Below are 16,968 nucleotides of genomic sequence, written 5' to 3' on the forward strand. Positions count from 1 at the left end.
TCCAACTGGATCGGGGAAGACCTTCACAATGGTGCTCAACTTTTCAATTTTTACTTTCTACATTAGCAATAGTCTTTTTCGCAATATCAAAACATCATTTTGTGGTGCTGTAGAGTGGCCCCAAAGTTTTGACGGACAAAGGGCTCGGTGTCAATTACAGAGCACTAAATGACTTATTCAGTATCCAGGAGGAGAGGAAGGATACGTTTTGTTATGAAATTGCTGTACAGATGGTTGAGATCTACAATGAGCAAGTGAGAGACCTCCTTCAGAATGGTGGAAACAAGAAATATCCTTTCCTATTGAATTTGATATTAACTTTTATGCATATAATGAATCTCCTTTTTTCGATGCTGTATCTCCTTAACACCAAAAAACATTAGAAATTCGAAGTAGTTCACAAAAAGGCCTTGCAGTTCCAGATGCAAACATAGTTACAGTCACATCAACCTCCGATGTGATCGAGTTGATGAATCTTGGCCAAAAGAATCGTGCAGTATGCTCAACTGCCATGAATGACCGAAGTAGTCGCTCCCATAGGTATGTTTGCCTTGCAATATATACTACCTTTTACTCCAAGCATAATGCTGAACTTACTGTTTTAACATTTTTAACTGATGGTTGACGAATCCAATTTACAGTTGTCTGACCGTTCATGTTCAAGGACGAGACTTAACATCAGGAACAGTCCTACGAGGTTGCATGCATCTTGTGGATTTAGCTGGCAGCGAAAGAGTTGATAAATCTGAAGTTGTAGGAGATAGGTTGAAGGAGGCACAGCACATAAATAAGTCACTGGCTGCACTAGGAGATGTGATTGCTTCCCTCGCCCAAAAAAGCGCACACGTTCCTTACCGAAATAGCAAACTAACTCAATTTTTACAAGACTCTCTTGGTAACTCTAAAGATCCATATCCTTAGTTTGCAACTTGTCAACGCTAAAAAATACGTGGAATAATATTTAGTTGCCATGTTCAGGAGGACAAGCAAAAACTTTGATGTTTGTTCACATAGCTCCGGAGCCAGATGCTGTTAGTGAGTCCATGAGCACTTTGAAGTTTGCTGAGCGAGTCGCCACTGTTGAGCTTGGAGCAGCGAAGTCAAACAAGGAAGGAGGAGAAGTCAAAGAGCTCAAAGAACAGGTTCATCTGCCAACTTCACTTAATCGCTTAATTTCACTTTGCTAGCCATCAGTATGTGCGATTTCGGCTCATCTACTGAGCTTTTTGCGCGCGCCTTGTCTGCCGTGCATTCCCGCCCAGCACCCGGCCGGTCCCTTCGCCTCCAGCTATCGCACCAGACCCGCGCGCATGGCGCTGGCTAGATGCAAGAGGGCGAGGCTCCGAGGTGTCCACGAGGAAGGGAATGGAAGCCAGGACGGCCTGAGTGCGGCGCCGCTCCGGGCTCCGTTCCAGGTACGGATGACAATTTAACCATTTACTCATGGATAAATACTCTAATAGAATAAGTTATGGATTGTATTTAATACCTGCAAGTACGTTTATCGATGAAAAATACTACCGAACGGTAGACAGGTATATCCGTACCTGTAAAACCCGTATAACCAGTATGATAGGTGAGTTCGCCTTAATTCTTCGAACTCTAAATCCCTCATCCCTTCCCAGTCGGTCCTTCTCAGTACTCATATTCCCACCGCTACTCCTGCTCCAAGGCTCCTAGCATGTGCCACCGCCTGATCTCACCCCCCTCCCAAGTCCCAGTCCCACCGCCCCGTGCCGTGTCGCCCATCCCCTCCCTGATGAGGCTTAGCAAGACTGACACCGACACCCAGTACCATCGACGTCGAGGTCCCGTCGACGTCGCTACCTAGGTTAGATCTACTATAGAATATCAAGTCATACATATGGATATACCTGTGAACGACAGGTTTGGTGTCCGTTTTTTGTCCATGAGTATTTACAAGTATACCCATAGATAGATAAAAACTGATAGATACGGACATATGTGAATACTATCTATACTCTGTCACATCCTATTGCCATCCCTAATCCTAAGAAGCAGGGACAATATTTGTTGGGGCCCAAAGGTATACCGTCCACCCCTGAGTGCCTACTGCCTAGCAGCCGTTGGATCAGACTTCAGCGGCCCGGGATAGGCCCATGGCAGGAGGCGTCTTCTTCGTCGGGCTCGAGCGTCGGAGTCCGCGCTAGTCCGCCGGCTCAGCAGATGCAGATCTGGTCAGAGGTCTCTCTCATGGCCTGTACTTTGGCAGCGGCGAACCGTGATTCCGCATCGCCTCATCTTGCTGGAAACTTGAGCACAGAATGTCGGCACCTTGAAATTCAAGCTCATACCTTCACCGCTGCCTTATACTGTCAGTGGCTCAGTGCAGCCGCAACATCTTCATTTCCTCTTGCTCAAAATGTCAATAAATTATGTTTTTACAAAAGGACAAGTTGTAAAAATTCCACGACTTGTTGCTTCATTCTTCGCAGGGATTTGTCGCATTGCTTTCCATGCCGTATATGTGCATATACATATTTCGAGTTCATGCAACCGTGCTATACTGCTAGCCACATAAAATCGTCCCAATCAGTATTGCCACGCGGTTTCAGGCCGACACGGCTTCCCAGTTTCCTCTCTCTTGGCGTTTCCTTTCCTTGCAGAGACATCGCCACGAGACATATATTGGTGTGGTATTATACGCCACCTCATGATATATAAATTTGAGATAACTTAACGGATGATTTTTACAATAAATTATCTTTTCAGTGGTTTTAAAGTAATTTTTTAATTTATGTATAGAGCAAATAAATATTATGAGTTATATAATAATGACAACTCATATAATAATATGAAAGTAATCTTACAATTTTAAATTTTAGCTTATGAAATTATTACTTGACGAAAAAATAACCTCTTTCACTCGCTCACCTTCTTTCTATCACTAAAATCATAGGAGATATTAGGTAAGACGAACAATAAGACGGTTGATATATAGTAATGTACTTGCCGTGGACTGGACCAGATAAAGTCCAGGTTCCCCACGCGGAAACACGACGAATGGGGACGGCTGCGAGCGGACCTCCAGAACACAAGTCTTTTGTCCATTCCATTGGGGGAGCAGTAAGCAGTTGACTCATCGCCGGAGCAGAGTAAGTTGCTGCCGAGCGAACGGACGACCGGCGATCGCTAGATCTGCACAGGGTAGCTTGGAGGAAGCAAGAGGTGAGCAGAATTAGTTGCTCTGATTGCCACGACAAATTCAGTAAGGTTTCTTGATCTTAGTTTGCTCATGACCTCACTTGCGTGCATTAGAGGTTCTTGTATATTGTACTTGTAACCTTGTACGGTCGGAGCGATGGCCGATCCGGTGGCCAGCGTGGAGAAGATCGTAAAACTTGGGCTCGCGATCAAGAAGGCGGCGGACACGGTTCGCCAGAACGAGGAGGAGTGCCACGAGATCAGGAAGCGCGTGCTCAGATTCAGCGCTATCCTATCGCAGCTGCAGCAGACGGGGATGATGAATGACAGCCCGGCGATGAGCGCCGCGCTGGAGGATCTGGAGGAGACCCTCGAACGCGCCCTCGAGCTCGTCACGGCCTGCCAGGAGAGGAGCACCATCCGCCGTTTCATCGCAGCAGGGGACCTGTCCAAGCAACTGCAACGAGTGAAAGATGATATCTTGAACAAAGTGATGCTGGCGTCCTTCGCCATCAATATCCACACCAGCATCGTCTTGTTAACTATTCAGGCTGGTGGTGTTCATCCTCCGCCCCGGCTGCAACAGGTGCCATGTTTTTTTAGATACATGTTTCTACATTTTTCCATACGAAAATTATTTTACTCATGTAATGCAAATACATACTGACTATATTTGGCTAATTTGTGTTGGCCTAAACACCCAGCGACTATGAGTGCACGCGCGCACGCATAATTATTCCAAGTAGTCACAACCAGGGTTCAAAATTTCGATGGGTGTTTTTTTTGGTTCAAGGGCAAAATCACCGAAATTCGTGAAATTCAGGCTAAATTTCGAAAATTTCGGATAAAGTGAACCAAACAAAATTTAAATTTTTTGGTCAAAATTTGACCAAAATAACCGAAATTTCGGATGAAATTTCGGCCAGAATTCCGCCAGGCTGCAATGTTGAGGCCTGGTTTGACAGCATATTTCGACAAAAAGGTATGATTTTATATGAATACAACTTATACAAAGTATATGACAACAATTCCAAGTAAAAATATTCATACGCGTTGCTTCAACCATAAGCAGCATGATATTATGCTTCAGTCAACCATTTAGTCCACTGTTCGCTTGCTTCAACAATAAGCAGCATGATATTATGCTTCAATCAACCATTTAGTCGATTGTTCGCTTGCTTCAACAATAAGCAGCATGATATTATGCTTCAGTCATACCAGCAGCATCGACAAGTGCATGCTGTCTAGACCTTGTAGAATGCAAGAAGCAGTTGTTTGCATATTGAAGTTGATTTTTAGTTGTGTTACTGTTACATAATTTGAGAAATTCACTAGGCCATTGGCCAATTTATTTCCCAGGCATAATTGGTGCATCCTAAAAAGAAATTTGACCTGTATTCCACAATAGAAAGCATATGTGCCAATATGTGCCCTAATTCAGTATTCAGTATACATACTGACTATAGTTGGCCAATTTGTGTTGGCCTAGACACCCAGGGATGCACAAAAAATTATTCTGTTAGATAGAGCTCATAGTAATAGCTTTATATACAAGCTTCTCTGTGATAAAGTAATTGAAAATATTTTGCTGTTTCAGGATACTGGAGTGGTGGAGCTAACACATAACAGTCATTCAACTGATGATGCTAGGTCAGATATCTATGATGCAAATTTATCCCTCTTTGTTGTGGCACTATGATCTAAGATAGAGAAGTATAGTATAATGCAAGTCTTAAAACTTGTAAGTGTACTGTCGAGAGTAACTCAAAGTTAACTTTACAATTCCATGGACTAACAAACTATGTCACATCATTTTAGCTTATTCGTTCATGTTTGTTGTTGGCAAAACTCTGATGTTATAGGTTATAAACCAACTCAAACATTATGTAATTGGGAGTTGGGACTAATTTTTGTTCCTCCACTAACCTGCTGCATCATTGAGCTTTGAGCTAATTAAACTGCAGTATTGCAATATCCACGTAAAAAATATGATGAAATAAAATTAGGCAGGTAAAAGGTGTACACTTAATCTTCCTAGTGCTATCCACAAATGAATGTCAAAGTTAATGAATATATATTAACCTGTTAACTAGCAAGCTTTGGGATATCCCTCAGATTTTTTTTTTAGTTGCCAACATAAAAAGGAAGTCGTTTTCATTTGATAATGGCAATGGCAATGGCAGATCTGAAGTGGACCGCAAGAGAAACAACATACTAGGAGGAAGAGTGGCGTCATTTGCTCCATCAGTAGGTAATATTGGATCTCGTGTTATCTTTGTTGGATAGTGGCAGCGACTGTGAGTGCGCGCGGGCACGCATAATTATTTCAAGTCGTCACAAACTTGAGCGGAGGGTAATGGGGGCCAAAAGGGGCCTCGGTCCCTTCTTGTGTTGGCAACTGTGCACACATAGAAAATGACATGTTTACAAAGCCACGTAGAAACAGAGCCTGCTAATACACAGGTAGAAAGTGAAAGTTAAGATGACTAGGCTTTTATTAGTGTTACTCTCCCGTTTTCACTTGCATTTTAGGTTATGTTTGCTTTAGAGTACTTTATCCATACAATTTCTCTGATATAATTTCTTTTGTGCCCAAATGCATACGGTGCCGGTCTATTTGTGATTTTAAATTAGCATATGGCTTGTTGTTACGTTGGCACTTGTATAATTCTAGAATTGCTTGGACAATTTCTCCCTGAGGGTAGGAAAATTGTAACACCCTACTTTACAACCAAGCCTATTTATTTGAAAAAAAAGAAAATTTTGGCAGTATTTCCTCTATAGAGAGGTATAGCTGACCAAAAGAAATATCACAGGCAGGCAGAAACAGATATAACCAGCATATATATAGAGTCCACCACGACGCTACCAGCGTCGTGCCACAACATAAACCAAAACAAACGACGGACCATCAGACACACCACTTGTATACACCGGTTGAGCTATCGACATCGTGATAAGGTAGTGTGTGCAGCTACCAAGATCCATCCCCAAAATGCACGACAACATCTAAACATACCTGTAAAGAAAGCACGGGTGAGATTCAAAAATCTCAGCAAGTAAAAGGTACTTTAACAAAAAGCTATTTAGCCACAGTTGAATGAGCTAACAATTCTAAATAGAAAATAGTAATGAAACAGACCGCCAACACTAGGAGAAACAATTATGACTAAGCAAGTCCAACGATAACATTAAAAAAAATTTAACATTCGGTTGGTATAAGCCTTCAGAGCCGCATATATATCTATATACAAGCTAACTAAAGGAAATAAGATTTGATGCGAATGATTGATTGAATTTCATAAAAAGATATAACCATGCACATGATATGCTCTCCTCACCCTTACCCCTCCTCGGGTAACGTAAGAGTGTGCACCGTACCCTAAGAAGACATAACCATGCACATGCTCTCGTCACCCTTACCCCTCCTCGGGTAACGTAAGGGTGTGCACCGTACCCCTCCTCGGGTGACATACGGTACTGTACCGGTACGGTTGCGGCCAGAAGACGACGACAAACTTCCAATGCATGAGATGTATATGTATGACGTGCTTTAAGCATAACCAGCATAACTTCCGGAATATGCTTGAGACTTCAAAAAAAACATTGCATACAACACTAATGAACAACTGCAGAATGGCATATCGTGCCTACTGCACTTCATAAATCAATCATCGAGTAAACTTCTGGAAACGTAAACAACATAGTACCCAGCTCAGAATCAGTCATTCAGATTAGATGAATGCACTGTAATTAAAGAATGTAGGCAACCCAATATTAGGTTAAAGCATAGTCATACAATACATTCACTTGCCTTTACCGACGATGAAGAAAATTCAATCAACCGACGATGAAGAAAATTCAATCAAGAACGTCCGGAAATAGTACCACCGAGAAATCGCCTTCGAAAGATTGACGACGAATCCGACGAAATCCCGAAATTTCCAACTTTTCCTTTTTTTTCTTCTTTTTCCTTTTTTTTTTCCTTCCCCTTTTTTCTTTTTTTTCTCTTTTCTTTTCTTTTCTTTTCTCCTTCTTCCTTCCTGGCTTCTTCTTCCTGGTTCTCTTCGGCTGGCTCTGCTTGCTTGCTTCTTCTTTGATCAAGCCACACACAGAGAGAGAGGGCAGCAGCAGGCGGCGACAGCCGGCGGCGCGCAGCAGCCGGCGACAGCGGTGGCTTGGCGCAGAGGCGACGCACGGCGGGCGGTGCGCGGCGCAGCGGCGGCGACGCACGGCAGCAACGCGCGCTGGCTCGGCGCGACGACGGCGCGCGGCAGACGGTGGCGCGGCGGCGCGGCGCTCTGGCGGCGACGGCCGGCGCGGGAACAGCAGCGCGCAGCAGCGAGTGAGAGAGAGCCGAGCGAGAGAGAGAAACGTGTGAGAGAGAGAAAATACGAGCGCAGTAGAGACGTCTCGATGGATCGGGTTGAGGGCCGATCCATCCAGTACTTATCCCCTTTTTTATTTTTATTTTTTTAAAACAACGAACGGTCTAAATTTATTGGGCTCGCTACGGGTCTCAAAATGCCCGGAACGGACATATGAATAGCAAAATGGGTTCGTCTCGACGAGATGAACGCAACCACGGTCTCCGATCGTCCGTACGAGCAACGGATCAAAAAGTCAAAATTCGGTCAAATTCCTTTCATTTTTTCCTTGAAAAAAAAATTAGGTATTACAAAAATGAACCAAACTCTAGGGAACGCTCAATTGCCTGACGTCTCAACTACACGAGAGTTAACTCTTCGGTTTTTGCAACGAAGACCTACCAGTCCGCCTATCAACACACCAATCTTATCTACTTAATTTGCACATGAACACATTTTTTTTCACAATCCGTTTAATGCAACTCTCAATTAACAAACCAAAGTGTTAATTACTCATCATCACTTGCCGTGTGATCCTTGCACATATGGGTCTTAAAATTTTCTGATTTTTCTTCATCATAATTCCGGTCCATGCATTATATTACTTGTTTGGCAGGCTACCTATAGTTACATACCATTATCGGTGTTCACTGCTTCTTCTTCTTTTTCACAGACTATCAATGTTTACCACTTTGCTCCTTCAAATTGAATTATATGACAACAGTTTCATGTTTGCATAACCTAAACTACGTGGTATCTGTTGTTTCCATGTCAGCCTTAAAGAAGTTCAATTTATCTGAGTTAAAGGCCGCTATAAATGGTGAAAACCTCATTGGACATGGTGGCTCTTGTGAGGTCTACAAGGTACTTCATATGTTTGATTTGCTAATTTTGTTATGCTTAGAGGCTTCCACTTTATTAGCGATAAGGTATGTGTGATTGTACAATTTGTAACTCTACATATAGTCCCTACATACATAGAGAAAGGAGGTCCCCTATGAGATACTCTGTACGGCACACACGCCACAGAGCCACACATGCACAGCCTAACATTTAACATGTCTTCCAAGATGAGTTTTCTTTTAAAAAAAAAATCAGATAATAATATCATTACACGACAACTCGGTTATCGATCCATTTAAAGCATCTCGTTTCTCAAAATGGTATCAACAAAACAAGAACCTTACTTAATGAATTTTTGGCTTCATTTGTTAGCATTTATCTGAATGCACCCTTAAGAGAGAATAGCTTCACAGATGTAGATTGTAAATATATTCAGACAGGGTGATAACACCTTCCTGGATTTATTTCAGTGATGACATGAACCCATCATTAAACCGTGTTTGTACTTTTCAGGGTGTATTAAATGACGGAAACGTGGTCGCCATCAAGAAATTTAGAGGATCAAGTTTCTTTGGTTGGGCGCGCATTTATGATCAACTTCTTCTGGCTTCAAAGCTGCGGCACAAAAATATAGTGAAAGTTTTGGGATATGGTTGCCATGATGAAGTCAGATCTTTTTCTGTGATGCGGTTGTTCAAAGGCAAAGAAAGGGAATATGGCGACCAAAGGGAATTTTTTTGGGTCGAAGAATACATGTCGAACGGAAGCTTGGACAATATTATCAGAGGCATGTTTCCACTAATATATTGATCATATATATTTCACGGTTGGATAAATTTTATTTTCTCTCAATTAACTTTGTATATAATGAATTAATAGCTTCTTCCCCCGTGATATGACTTGTGTTTAGCAGAGTCCCGACTTGAGTGGTCCTCCCTCTTCCGGATAATTGAGGGGGTAGCCCAGGGAGTGCAGTACCTACATGAGCAGCACGTTGTCCATATGGATGTGAAACCATCCAATATCCTTTTGGATTATGATATGAATCCTAAGATTACTGATTTCGGATTATCTAAGGTGTTGGATGATGATGAGATCACTATCACTCATGATGATGAGATCACTATCATTCCTGTTGTTACTACCCATTTAATGGGCACAATGTAAGACGTCATTCCATAAATATTTCCATTTTCGTTCTTTTTTTGTTTTTCTAAATATTTCCATGGAGTTTATCCTTTTTTTAATTCATTATTCTTTCTTATGGTCTTCCATTTTTATTTGACCATTCAGGGGATATATGCCTCCAGAATATGTGATGGAAAGCATTGTGTCAAGGAAGAACGATGTGTACGCTTTTGGCATCACCCTCTTAGGGACTGTTAGCATTATGTGCATATCTAAACCACCTAGAAATGGCTGGGTAAGTATTTATACGCACGCATGCATCTACTTTAGGGCAACATCGATTTGTTATTGTTTCTTGGTGAGCTTCCAGAATATATGCAAACTAAGCTTGTCATCTATATATAATGCGTTTTTTTCTATAGATTGATCGGCCTTTTTGGGACGCTTGGGAAGCTGGACGAATGGAGGAGTTATTTGATCCGTCACTGTTTGACGGGTCTCAGCTAATGGAGATCAAGAGGTGCGTGCAGGTAGGACTGCTGTGCTCCCAATTTGATCGGGCAGACCGCCCCAGCATGGCGGATGTTCTTGAGATGCTAAATGGCAAGAAAGAGTTGCCGACACCAAAGAAACCACACTACATTACACTGGATGAAGAAGGGTTCTACATTACAGGGGATGAAGAAGAGTTCTACATTACACGGGATGAAGAAGGGTTCTACATTACAGGGGATGAAGAAGAGTTCTGCATTACACGGGATGAAGAAGGGTTCTACATTACACGGGATGAAGAAGGGTCTGCCAGCCCTTCTGCCGGGTGGTCAAGCGGATCGCTTAGCCCCAGATGAGGCTTTAATTTTCCCCGTAAGTCCGTACGTCTTCGCATATGTATCTAATCATACGTTGTCGGTCCAGATAGTTCGCATCAGGATCTATAGAACCTGGTATACATCCATGGTCTGGTTTTTCCACTCTTCATTGTTACGCTCTAGGAGCAGTTTGAGCTGTAGACATATCTCAGTTTCAACAATTTTGCTACAAAGGTAGAGGGGACACACCCTGGCCTGCCATTTTATCAGTCTCGTCATGTCCTTCTAAATTGTCTCGTGTTTCCATTCGATCCGACAATACGGAGCTTCAGAATCTACTGCACGGATGGTGAATCCATGGCGCCAAACACCGTAGCTTGCTCTTGAAGACTCGCAGTTACTAAAATCAGAGGAAATGTTCTCAGTTTGCAGTCACCGACTCTGTAACGCCGAGGAATGGATCGGAGCATCAGAACTGAGCTTGGGCGCGCGCCATACCTAGCAGCCGTTCAGGTCCTTAATTCGCCTCCAGCTGCAGGAGCCAAAGAAAGGTACGCAGTCGTGGTCCAAGGCAAGAGTAAAGACGAAGGAGAGGGACGCAGGCAGGGTACAGCCGGAACGCGGAACTGGAAGAACTGCTTTATAGACACTGTCAACTTGCAGCTTCACATAATCAAGGGCACCTTGCATTCCCTGGTCTCGATGATGGGTCGTACGCCACACCAGAGCTTCAAATTTTCTCTTATCAGTGTACGCTTCGATCTACCATTCTACCTGCACATTTTTGCAGCTCCTGATAAGCAAGTGTGGATGTTTCATGGGACGGGAAGATTATAAGTACGGCAGAAGCAGAATAATCGTATGCCATTATATTTTGGAGAAATAGCATTTTTTGTCTTCGATCTAGCTCGCTTCTTCTTCCTCTCTCAAGCATACGTGCGCTCTTGGAGGATCAGCGCCGGCCTCATCCTTTCGCCATGACACATGACAGATCTCATCGGTCGTCGCCACCATGGGTACGCTAAAAGACGGTATAATTAGCAGTACGTTCATTCGGCATTTCAGCGGCACTAATATAGAGTACTAACGAAGTTTCGGTCGTATTAAACTAAACTTGAGATCTCTCCGTGTCATCACCAAACTAATTATTCATATCCCTAATTTAAAATGGTCTGAGTGAGGTAAAACTGAAGAACTAATCTTGAAGGCGATCAATCTGATGGAGGAGGAACCATCCATGGATCCATCCATCCACGAGCTAGTTCAATGACTTGAACTCGGGCAGGTTGTCGATCTCAAACGCTTTCACGAGGTTCTCCATGAAGGTTTGCGTCACCGCGGTGAGGTTCACGACCTTGTCCCTGTAGTACTTCAACAGCTCGCGGACGATGGCGGCCTCGCTGTTGGCACAGAAGAGCTCCCTCCTCTCCAGCTCGGCGCAGCAGTGCAGGCGTTCCAGCCACGAGTTTGCCTGCTCCTGCAGGTCCTCGAAAAGGCGGTGCTTGGCCGCGTCGCGCTCCGGGTCTAGGTAGTACCCGTACGCGTACGCCCACCGCAGTACCCGCCGACCGTCGGCGATCTGCTTGTACGCCTTGGTCAGGAAGTCGAAGTGAGTCTCTGTCTCCGGTAGGTCCACCGCGGCAGCCATCCTCTTGAGCTCGGAGCTCTCCAGGTCGGCCATGTCCTTGAACACCTTCTGCAGAGACGTGTGGTTGGCTGCCCAGCGCTCGTAGTGGTACAGGTACCTGTCCAGCGACACCTTGGCCTGCCTCCGCCGCTCCTCCTCCATGCTGAGGGCGAGCTTCTTGCCGGCGTCGGGATTGTCCTGCGGCGTCCGGAAGGCGTCGCAGCTGGTGTGCTGTCCCCACGGGTCGAGGCAGAGCCAGCAGAACACGTGGCCGCAGGGGGCGCGGCACGTCATGCGCATGCACCCCGGGTTCTTCTCGATCGGCCGCCGGCACTTGGGGCAGTGCTTCGTGTTGGCTAGCACCCAGTTCGCTGTCTTCGAGTCGGAGCTGTTCTTGGCCAGCCACGCGCGCACCGTGTCGCACGACACCGGCCGGTGCGCCTCCTCACCGCAGGTCCAGCAGAAGCCGTGCTTGCACTCGCAGAACACGTCCGTCGTGTCGCCGTCGCTGCCGAGGAACTCCACGACGTGGATGCACCCCGGGGCCGGGGCACCACTTGATCCTGCCGCCGCTCTCCTCCACATACGACCGGACCGCGAACCGCGCGTACAGGGCCTTGTCGGCGTCCTCGGCCACCTCGTTGACGAGCTCCCGGACGACGGTCGCCGAGTAGGACGGGTCTGGGCAACGCAGCGCCAGGCACCGCGCGCCGTCGCCCACCGCTGCGCTGATGTACCCACGCCAGCACTTGTCACACTAGTAGTGGGAGGCTGGGAGCACCCCACCGATCTCATCCGGCCGAAGTGGAAACGGCCGAAGCATATGACGCAGACGAGCCGCCAGGGGTTGAGCGCCACGGGGATGGGGACGCCGTCCGCCGGCAGGCCGACGGCGTCGCGGACGCGCCGGTCGTCCGAGAACCACTCCTCCTGGGCCCGCCGGGGTCTCCACTTGAAGTGCCTCAGCAGGACAGCCGCGAAGCCCGACGGGATCGACAGGACCTCGGCGACCTTGGCCGTGTCCACCTCTTGCCGCGCGCGGACAACGTCTTCGGTTAAAACGACGTACCTCGCTCCTTCTCACACTCCGAGTCGTCGACCTTCGTTTCCTCATCGTCGTAGTCCTCGTACATGTAATCCTCAGCGGTGCCGTCGTCGACCGTTTCCTTAGCATGCTCTCCACAAACGTCGCAGCCGCCGTCTATGTGATCGCAGGTGCCATCGCCGCTCTCGCCGGCGTTAACTCGGCATCTCTTGTTGCTGCCGCCGCAGCCGTCGTCGTCTCTGCCGTCTGATGCCATGCCGCGCCGCTATTAGGCTAACCCTAGCCACGTAGCCACGCACGGTGCTGCCAATCGGCTGCTAATCTCCAGAATCCGGATTTTTGTAAAGGTTGGGGGACGATAGTTTATCTCAATTATATATACTTCTATAAATATACAAATTATAGCAAACTCAATAAATCTTCACCCTCCATCTGAATCGATTAAACGGGCACCATACAAAATTGAATTATATTCCTCTTAAAAGATACATCCAATCTTTTATTATTTGCCTTTCATATCTAGACGTCTAATATTTACCTTCCACATATTTCAAAAATGCATTCAATCTCTCTTATTATTTATCTTTCATATCTAGATGTTCAATATTTGTCAATACATTCATTGCCGGATTTCTCCAGAGGTTACGCGACCTCCCGGACTTCGCCTACAACGGCGGGTTTCTCAAAAGGGTGTGTCGCCTCCTGTATTTTGCCTACAACGCCGGGCTTTCTGGATAGGGTGCGCTATCGCACGTCGCCTCCATCGTCATCTACCACAGAGGTCGTCTCTGTCGTGCTATTTTTACACCAAGGTACTATGCGAGAATTGTTTTTATCTCTTCACAAATCGGTTACTATCTTGATCCTCCTCACAATGTTGCTACGAACGGCTAACTCTGGACGATACGGTCCCCTCAACCCTCATGTCCAGGTACTTATCATTCTTTCTCCTGAAATTACATGATCATATTGTGAATTTCGTGTATGTAAATATCTCTTTTGTCATGTTATATTCTTTTACTTTTTTGAATTACTGTATCTTAAATTGTTCTCACGTGGGTGAAACATATATGTTGTTGCTAGTTTCACTTGATAGATCTGTGTACCACTTGCAGTAGTTGCTGATAAAGTCCAAATGTTATAAAAAAAAAAAATCAAAGTTGAACATTTGAAGCATTAATTTTGAGCTCCTTTTTAGGTAAACCCCGAGGCATTTTGACCAATACTTTCTGTGGACTGCATTGTTCACGAAGTCTTGAGAGTTCCATTCCTTTTGCGCAGGGGCTGCATCTTCTTTTCCCCAGATCGGTAAATTTTTGCAGTAAAGTTTTGTTGAACGCTTACTAGTTGTTTGGCATGCGTCTGTACGTAATTACTAAGCTAACTTCAGAAATCTGAAGCCATCTCGTCGTCTCGATCGACCGACTAGGCTCAAAAGACGACCTGCATGGACAAATGGGTAGCACACTTGCAGTAATGATCTCAAGGAACATTGCACCATAGGTATAGATACCGACTATTGTTGATCAAATACCCATCAAGTAATATTCAGGGTCCGTATAGCCACTGAACGAAGAAAAACAAATACAGCATAATCAGCCAGAGAAGAACAGAATGCATCACAAGAACGTTATGACCATAATCTCAACAGTAGAAGACTCAAACTCAAAGGGCTGATTCAGTTGTACCGGCAACTGCTCCTGCAACCCTGAAACTTTGTAATCCTGATGAACAGAAATATAAGCTTTGGATGCAAACAGAACATCCAAGAACTCAATCGACAGAAAGAACATCAGAAAGCTGGTCAGGTATTTACTCTGAATTGATATTCCATGAAGAAAAGAAAAATCCACCATACATATTTGGCACACATGACCAACTGACTTACAGCATCGAGCGCATCTGAATTTGGCAAGTACTAATTTGACACAGAAGAACAGCAGTGCTGTACTAGATCTCTGTTCCAAAAAATCTTTGTTCAGTTGTTCTAGGTAGCAAGCTCTTGCCATATGGCCGGTGACCAACAGCAAAACAACACATACCAGTGGAATGAACAGCAGAAACCATACATGCAACGACAATAAATATGCTGGCTTCGATTATAGAGGTAAGGCAGGTCCCAGTACACTCCATAATATTGCCCAACAATATATTCACGCCCATCTGGTGGCTGCCCAATTTATCAGCTGGGCACACAAAACTGAAGAACTGGCTTAAGGGCAGGCACCATGCATACTACCAGTCCATACCACAAGCCTACTACTACTATCAGGGCATCAAACTGCACATACTAACTAAACAGCGCCACTTATCACTCACTCATTGGATTATTTCTCAGATGTCAGTAGTTTGGTAGAAAGATTACTGTCACTTCCAGGTCGTGGCAAAGAGCTGAATATACACGTCCTTCATCTTGGGTGTCAGCCAGAGCGTCCCTATGAAGATAGGGGATAGGATAAGAACACCTGGCCACGGATCCCACCAGTTGCCGGAAACCATGACCATCACTGCTAAGACACCAACGAAAAACAGCAGATACACCATGAAGAAAATGTCCTACAAGCAGCAAGCACAAAGATTAACAGACAGAACAAATACAATGCTAGCTCTTGTGCGCAAAAAAAAGTGCACATTAATTGACGTGAAGGTAAACTGTATGGAATTCAATTATGAACAGGGCTATATGTAGCAACATATTCTCGATTAGATGGGGAAACAAGTTCAAATGTCAATAGAATAAGGATTTCTAGTAAACACGGTGAGGGATCAGACAACTCAAATACCCAGCACCAGATAGAAACACAACAAGGTGAAAATATTGGTATGCACTTGATACAAGCACAGGTTCTGACAGTAACTTTGGGAATATTATCCAAAATAGCACAAACATCTTTGGATAAAGCACAAAGATTAGTATGTATACTTCAATAGGGCACAAAAATCCACTGGAACCATTTATTTGCACTAAAGCCATTTAGTAGTGTATCGAAAGGGGGTTGTGGAAAGTGGAAAGTTTAGTTTATAGTAGCATGGTCATCAACTTGAGAATAGTTACTTAACATTTAAAAAGTAGGATGCGCAGATCAGTACATAACACACATATATATCCAGGAAAGTGATCTGCAGGCCTCAAGTACGTAATTTAGCGATACACCATTTTGATCGATCAGCACAATATTGAGATTGAACGGAGTTTTTTTTTTCAATTAAGTTCAACCAGGTTCCTTCCATGTATCATCATCCACGACGTAAAGGAAGTAGCCAACAGCATACAAATTTCCAGTGAGATTAGAAAGGAATACTAGATGTTGGACCGCACACCAGATTTGCAAGATCTGAACACTCAATTTAAAGAACCAGCAGCAATCAAGCATTACTGAACATCCCAATTCGCAGCTAGGAGATTGATAATGACAAAAAGAAAGAGGAAATCGGGGTAGGGAGGTTCATGTAGCTAGGAGAAGGGAGGAACAGTAGCCTCACTAGCGAGCGCCTGATCAAATCGGCCTTCCGCGGGTCCACGACGGCCAGCTCCTCCTCCCCTGCCGCCGCTTTCACCCCGGCGGCTCTTTTCTCGAGGTCCACCGGATCGGAGCTGGCCCTCGAGTTCGCCGACATCTTTCTCTCGCGGCGACGACGACGACCGAACGAAGGCGCAGGAGACCGTTCGACCGTCGGCGGTGGAACCCTAGCGTCGTCAGAAGCAGGAGCGATTCAATTCTAGTGGCCCAGGTAAGCCCGTGAGCTTTTTTTTTTTCCCGAGATGCAGTCAGTGAATTTTTTATTTTTATATTTTTTAAATCCGAAAATTGTAAATATACATATCCGTTTTCAAAAATAAAAAAGAATTGTGCAGTCATTTTTCTCGGCCATAGCAAGTTAACAGGTAGTACAACATCTTTTTCTGCAATCGGCAAAATCGATTGATTGTGTTTTGCATTACAGTCAGTTTTTTGCTGTCAAACAGCAAGGAGGAAATCGAGT

The 16,968-nt window shown here is 44.8% G+C and overlaps 3 protein-coding genes and 1 pseudogene across 4 annotated transcripts; 2 read left to right on the plus strand and 2 right to left on the minus strand.

The window, feature by feature from the left end:
* Positions 1 to 379: 379 nt before the first annotated feature.
* LOC133900998 (kinesin-like protein KIN-14P) lies at positions 380 to 1,433 on the plus strand (the record flags this gene model as incomplete). Its single annotated transcript, XM_062342294.1, has 4 exons — positions 380 to 540; positions 642 to 895; positions 979 to 1,142; positions 1,263 to 1,433. Coding segments are annotated over 4 exons (750 nt in total), but the record flags the coding sequence as incomplete, so codon positions are not given.
* A 1,575-nt stretch (positions 1,434 to 3,008) lies between these two features.
* On the plus strand, positions 3,009 to 11,197 carry LOC133900058 (G-type lectin S-receptor-like serine/threonine-protein kinase At1g61400). 2 transcript variants are annotated; one of them, XM_062341146.1, is made up of 10 exons: positions 3,009 to 3,189; positions 3,280 to 3,751; positions 4,763 to 4,815; positions 5,349 to 5,416; positions 8,308 to 8,396; positions 8,889 to 9,162; positions 9,289 to 9,538; positions 9,669 to 9,798; positions 9,926 to 10,367; positions 10,645 to 11,197. In XM_062341146.1, the coding sequence occupies exons 2-9, from the start codon at positions 3,323 to 3,325 to the stop codon at positions 10,349 to 10,351; spliced, it is 1,719 nt and encodes a 572-aa protein (XP_062197130.1). In that variant the 5' UTR covers positions 3,009 to 3,189; positions 3,280 to 3,322; the 3' UTR covers positions 10,352 to 10,367; positions 10,645 to 11,197. The 2 variants fall into 2 exon arrangements, with proteins under 2 accessions (XP_062197130.1, XP_062197129.1); XM_062341145.1 differs by lacking the exon at positions 10,645 to 11,197 and having other exon boundaries at positions 9,926 to 10,581.
* A 218-nt stretch (positions 11,198 to 11,415) lies between these two features.
* Positions 11,416 to 13,240, minus strand: LOC133900999 (probable E3 ubiquitin-protein ligase ARI5; annotated as a pseudogene).
* A 1,675-nt stretch (positions 13,241 to 14,915) lies between these two features.
* On the minus strand, positions 14,916 to 16,703 carry LOC133900000 (uncharacterized). The gene is made up of 2 exons (XM_062341064.1): positions 16,468 to 16,703; positions 14,916 to 15,540 (listed from the first exon to the last, which is right to left on the minus strand). Exons 1-2 carry the CDS (start codon positions 16,600 to 16,602, stop codon positions 15,352 to 15,354), a joined length of 324 nt encoding a protein of 107 aa, XP_062197048.1. The 5' UTR covers positions 16,603 to 16,703; the 3' UTR covers positions 14,916 to 15,351.
* Between the last annotated feature and the right edge of the window lie 265 nt (positions 16,704 to 16,968).

Source organism: Phragmites australis, chromosome 19 (genome assembly GCF_958298935.1).
Source record: "Phragmites australis chromosome 19, lpPhrAust1.1, whole genome shotgun sequence".
Taxonomy (NCBI): Eukaryota; Viridiplantae; Streptophyta; class Magnoliopsida; order Poales; family Poaceae; genus Phragmites; species Phragmites australis.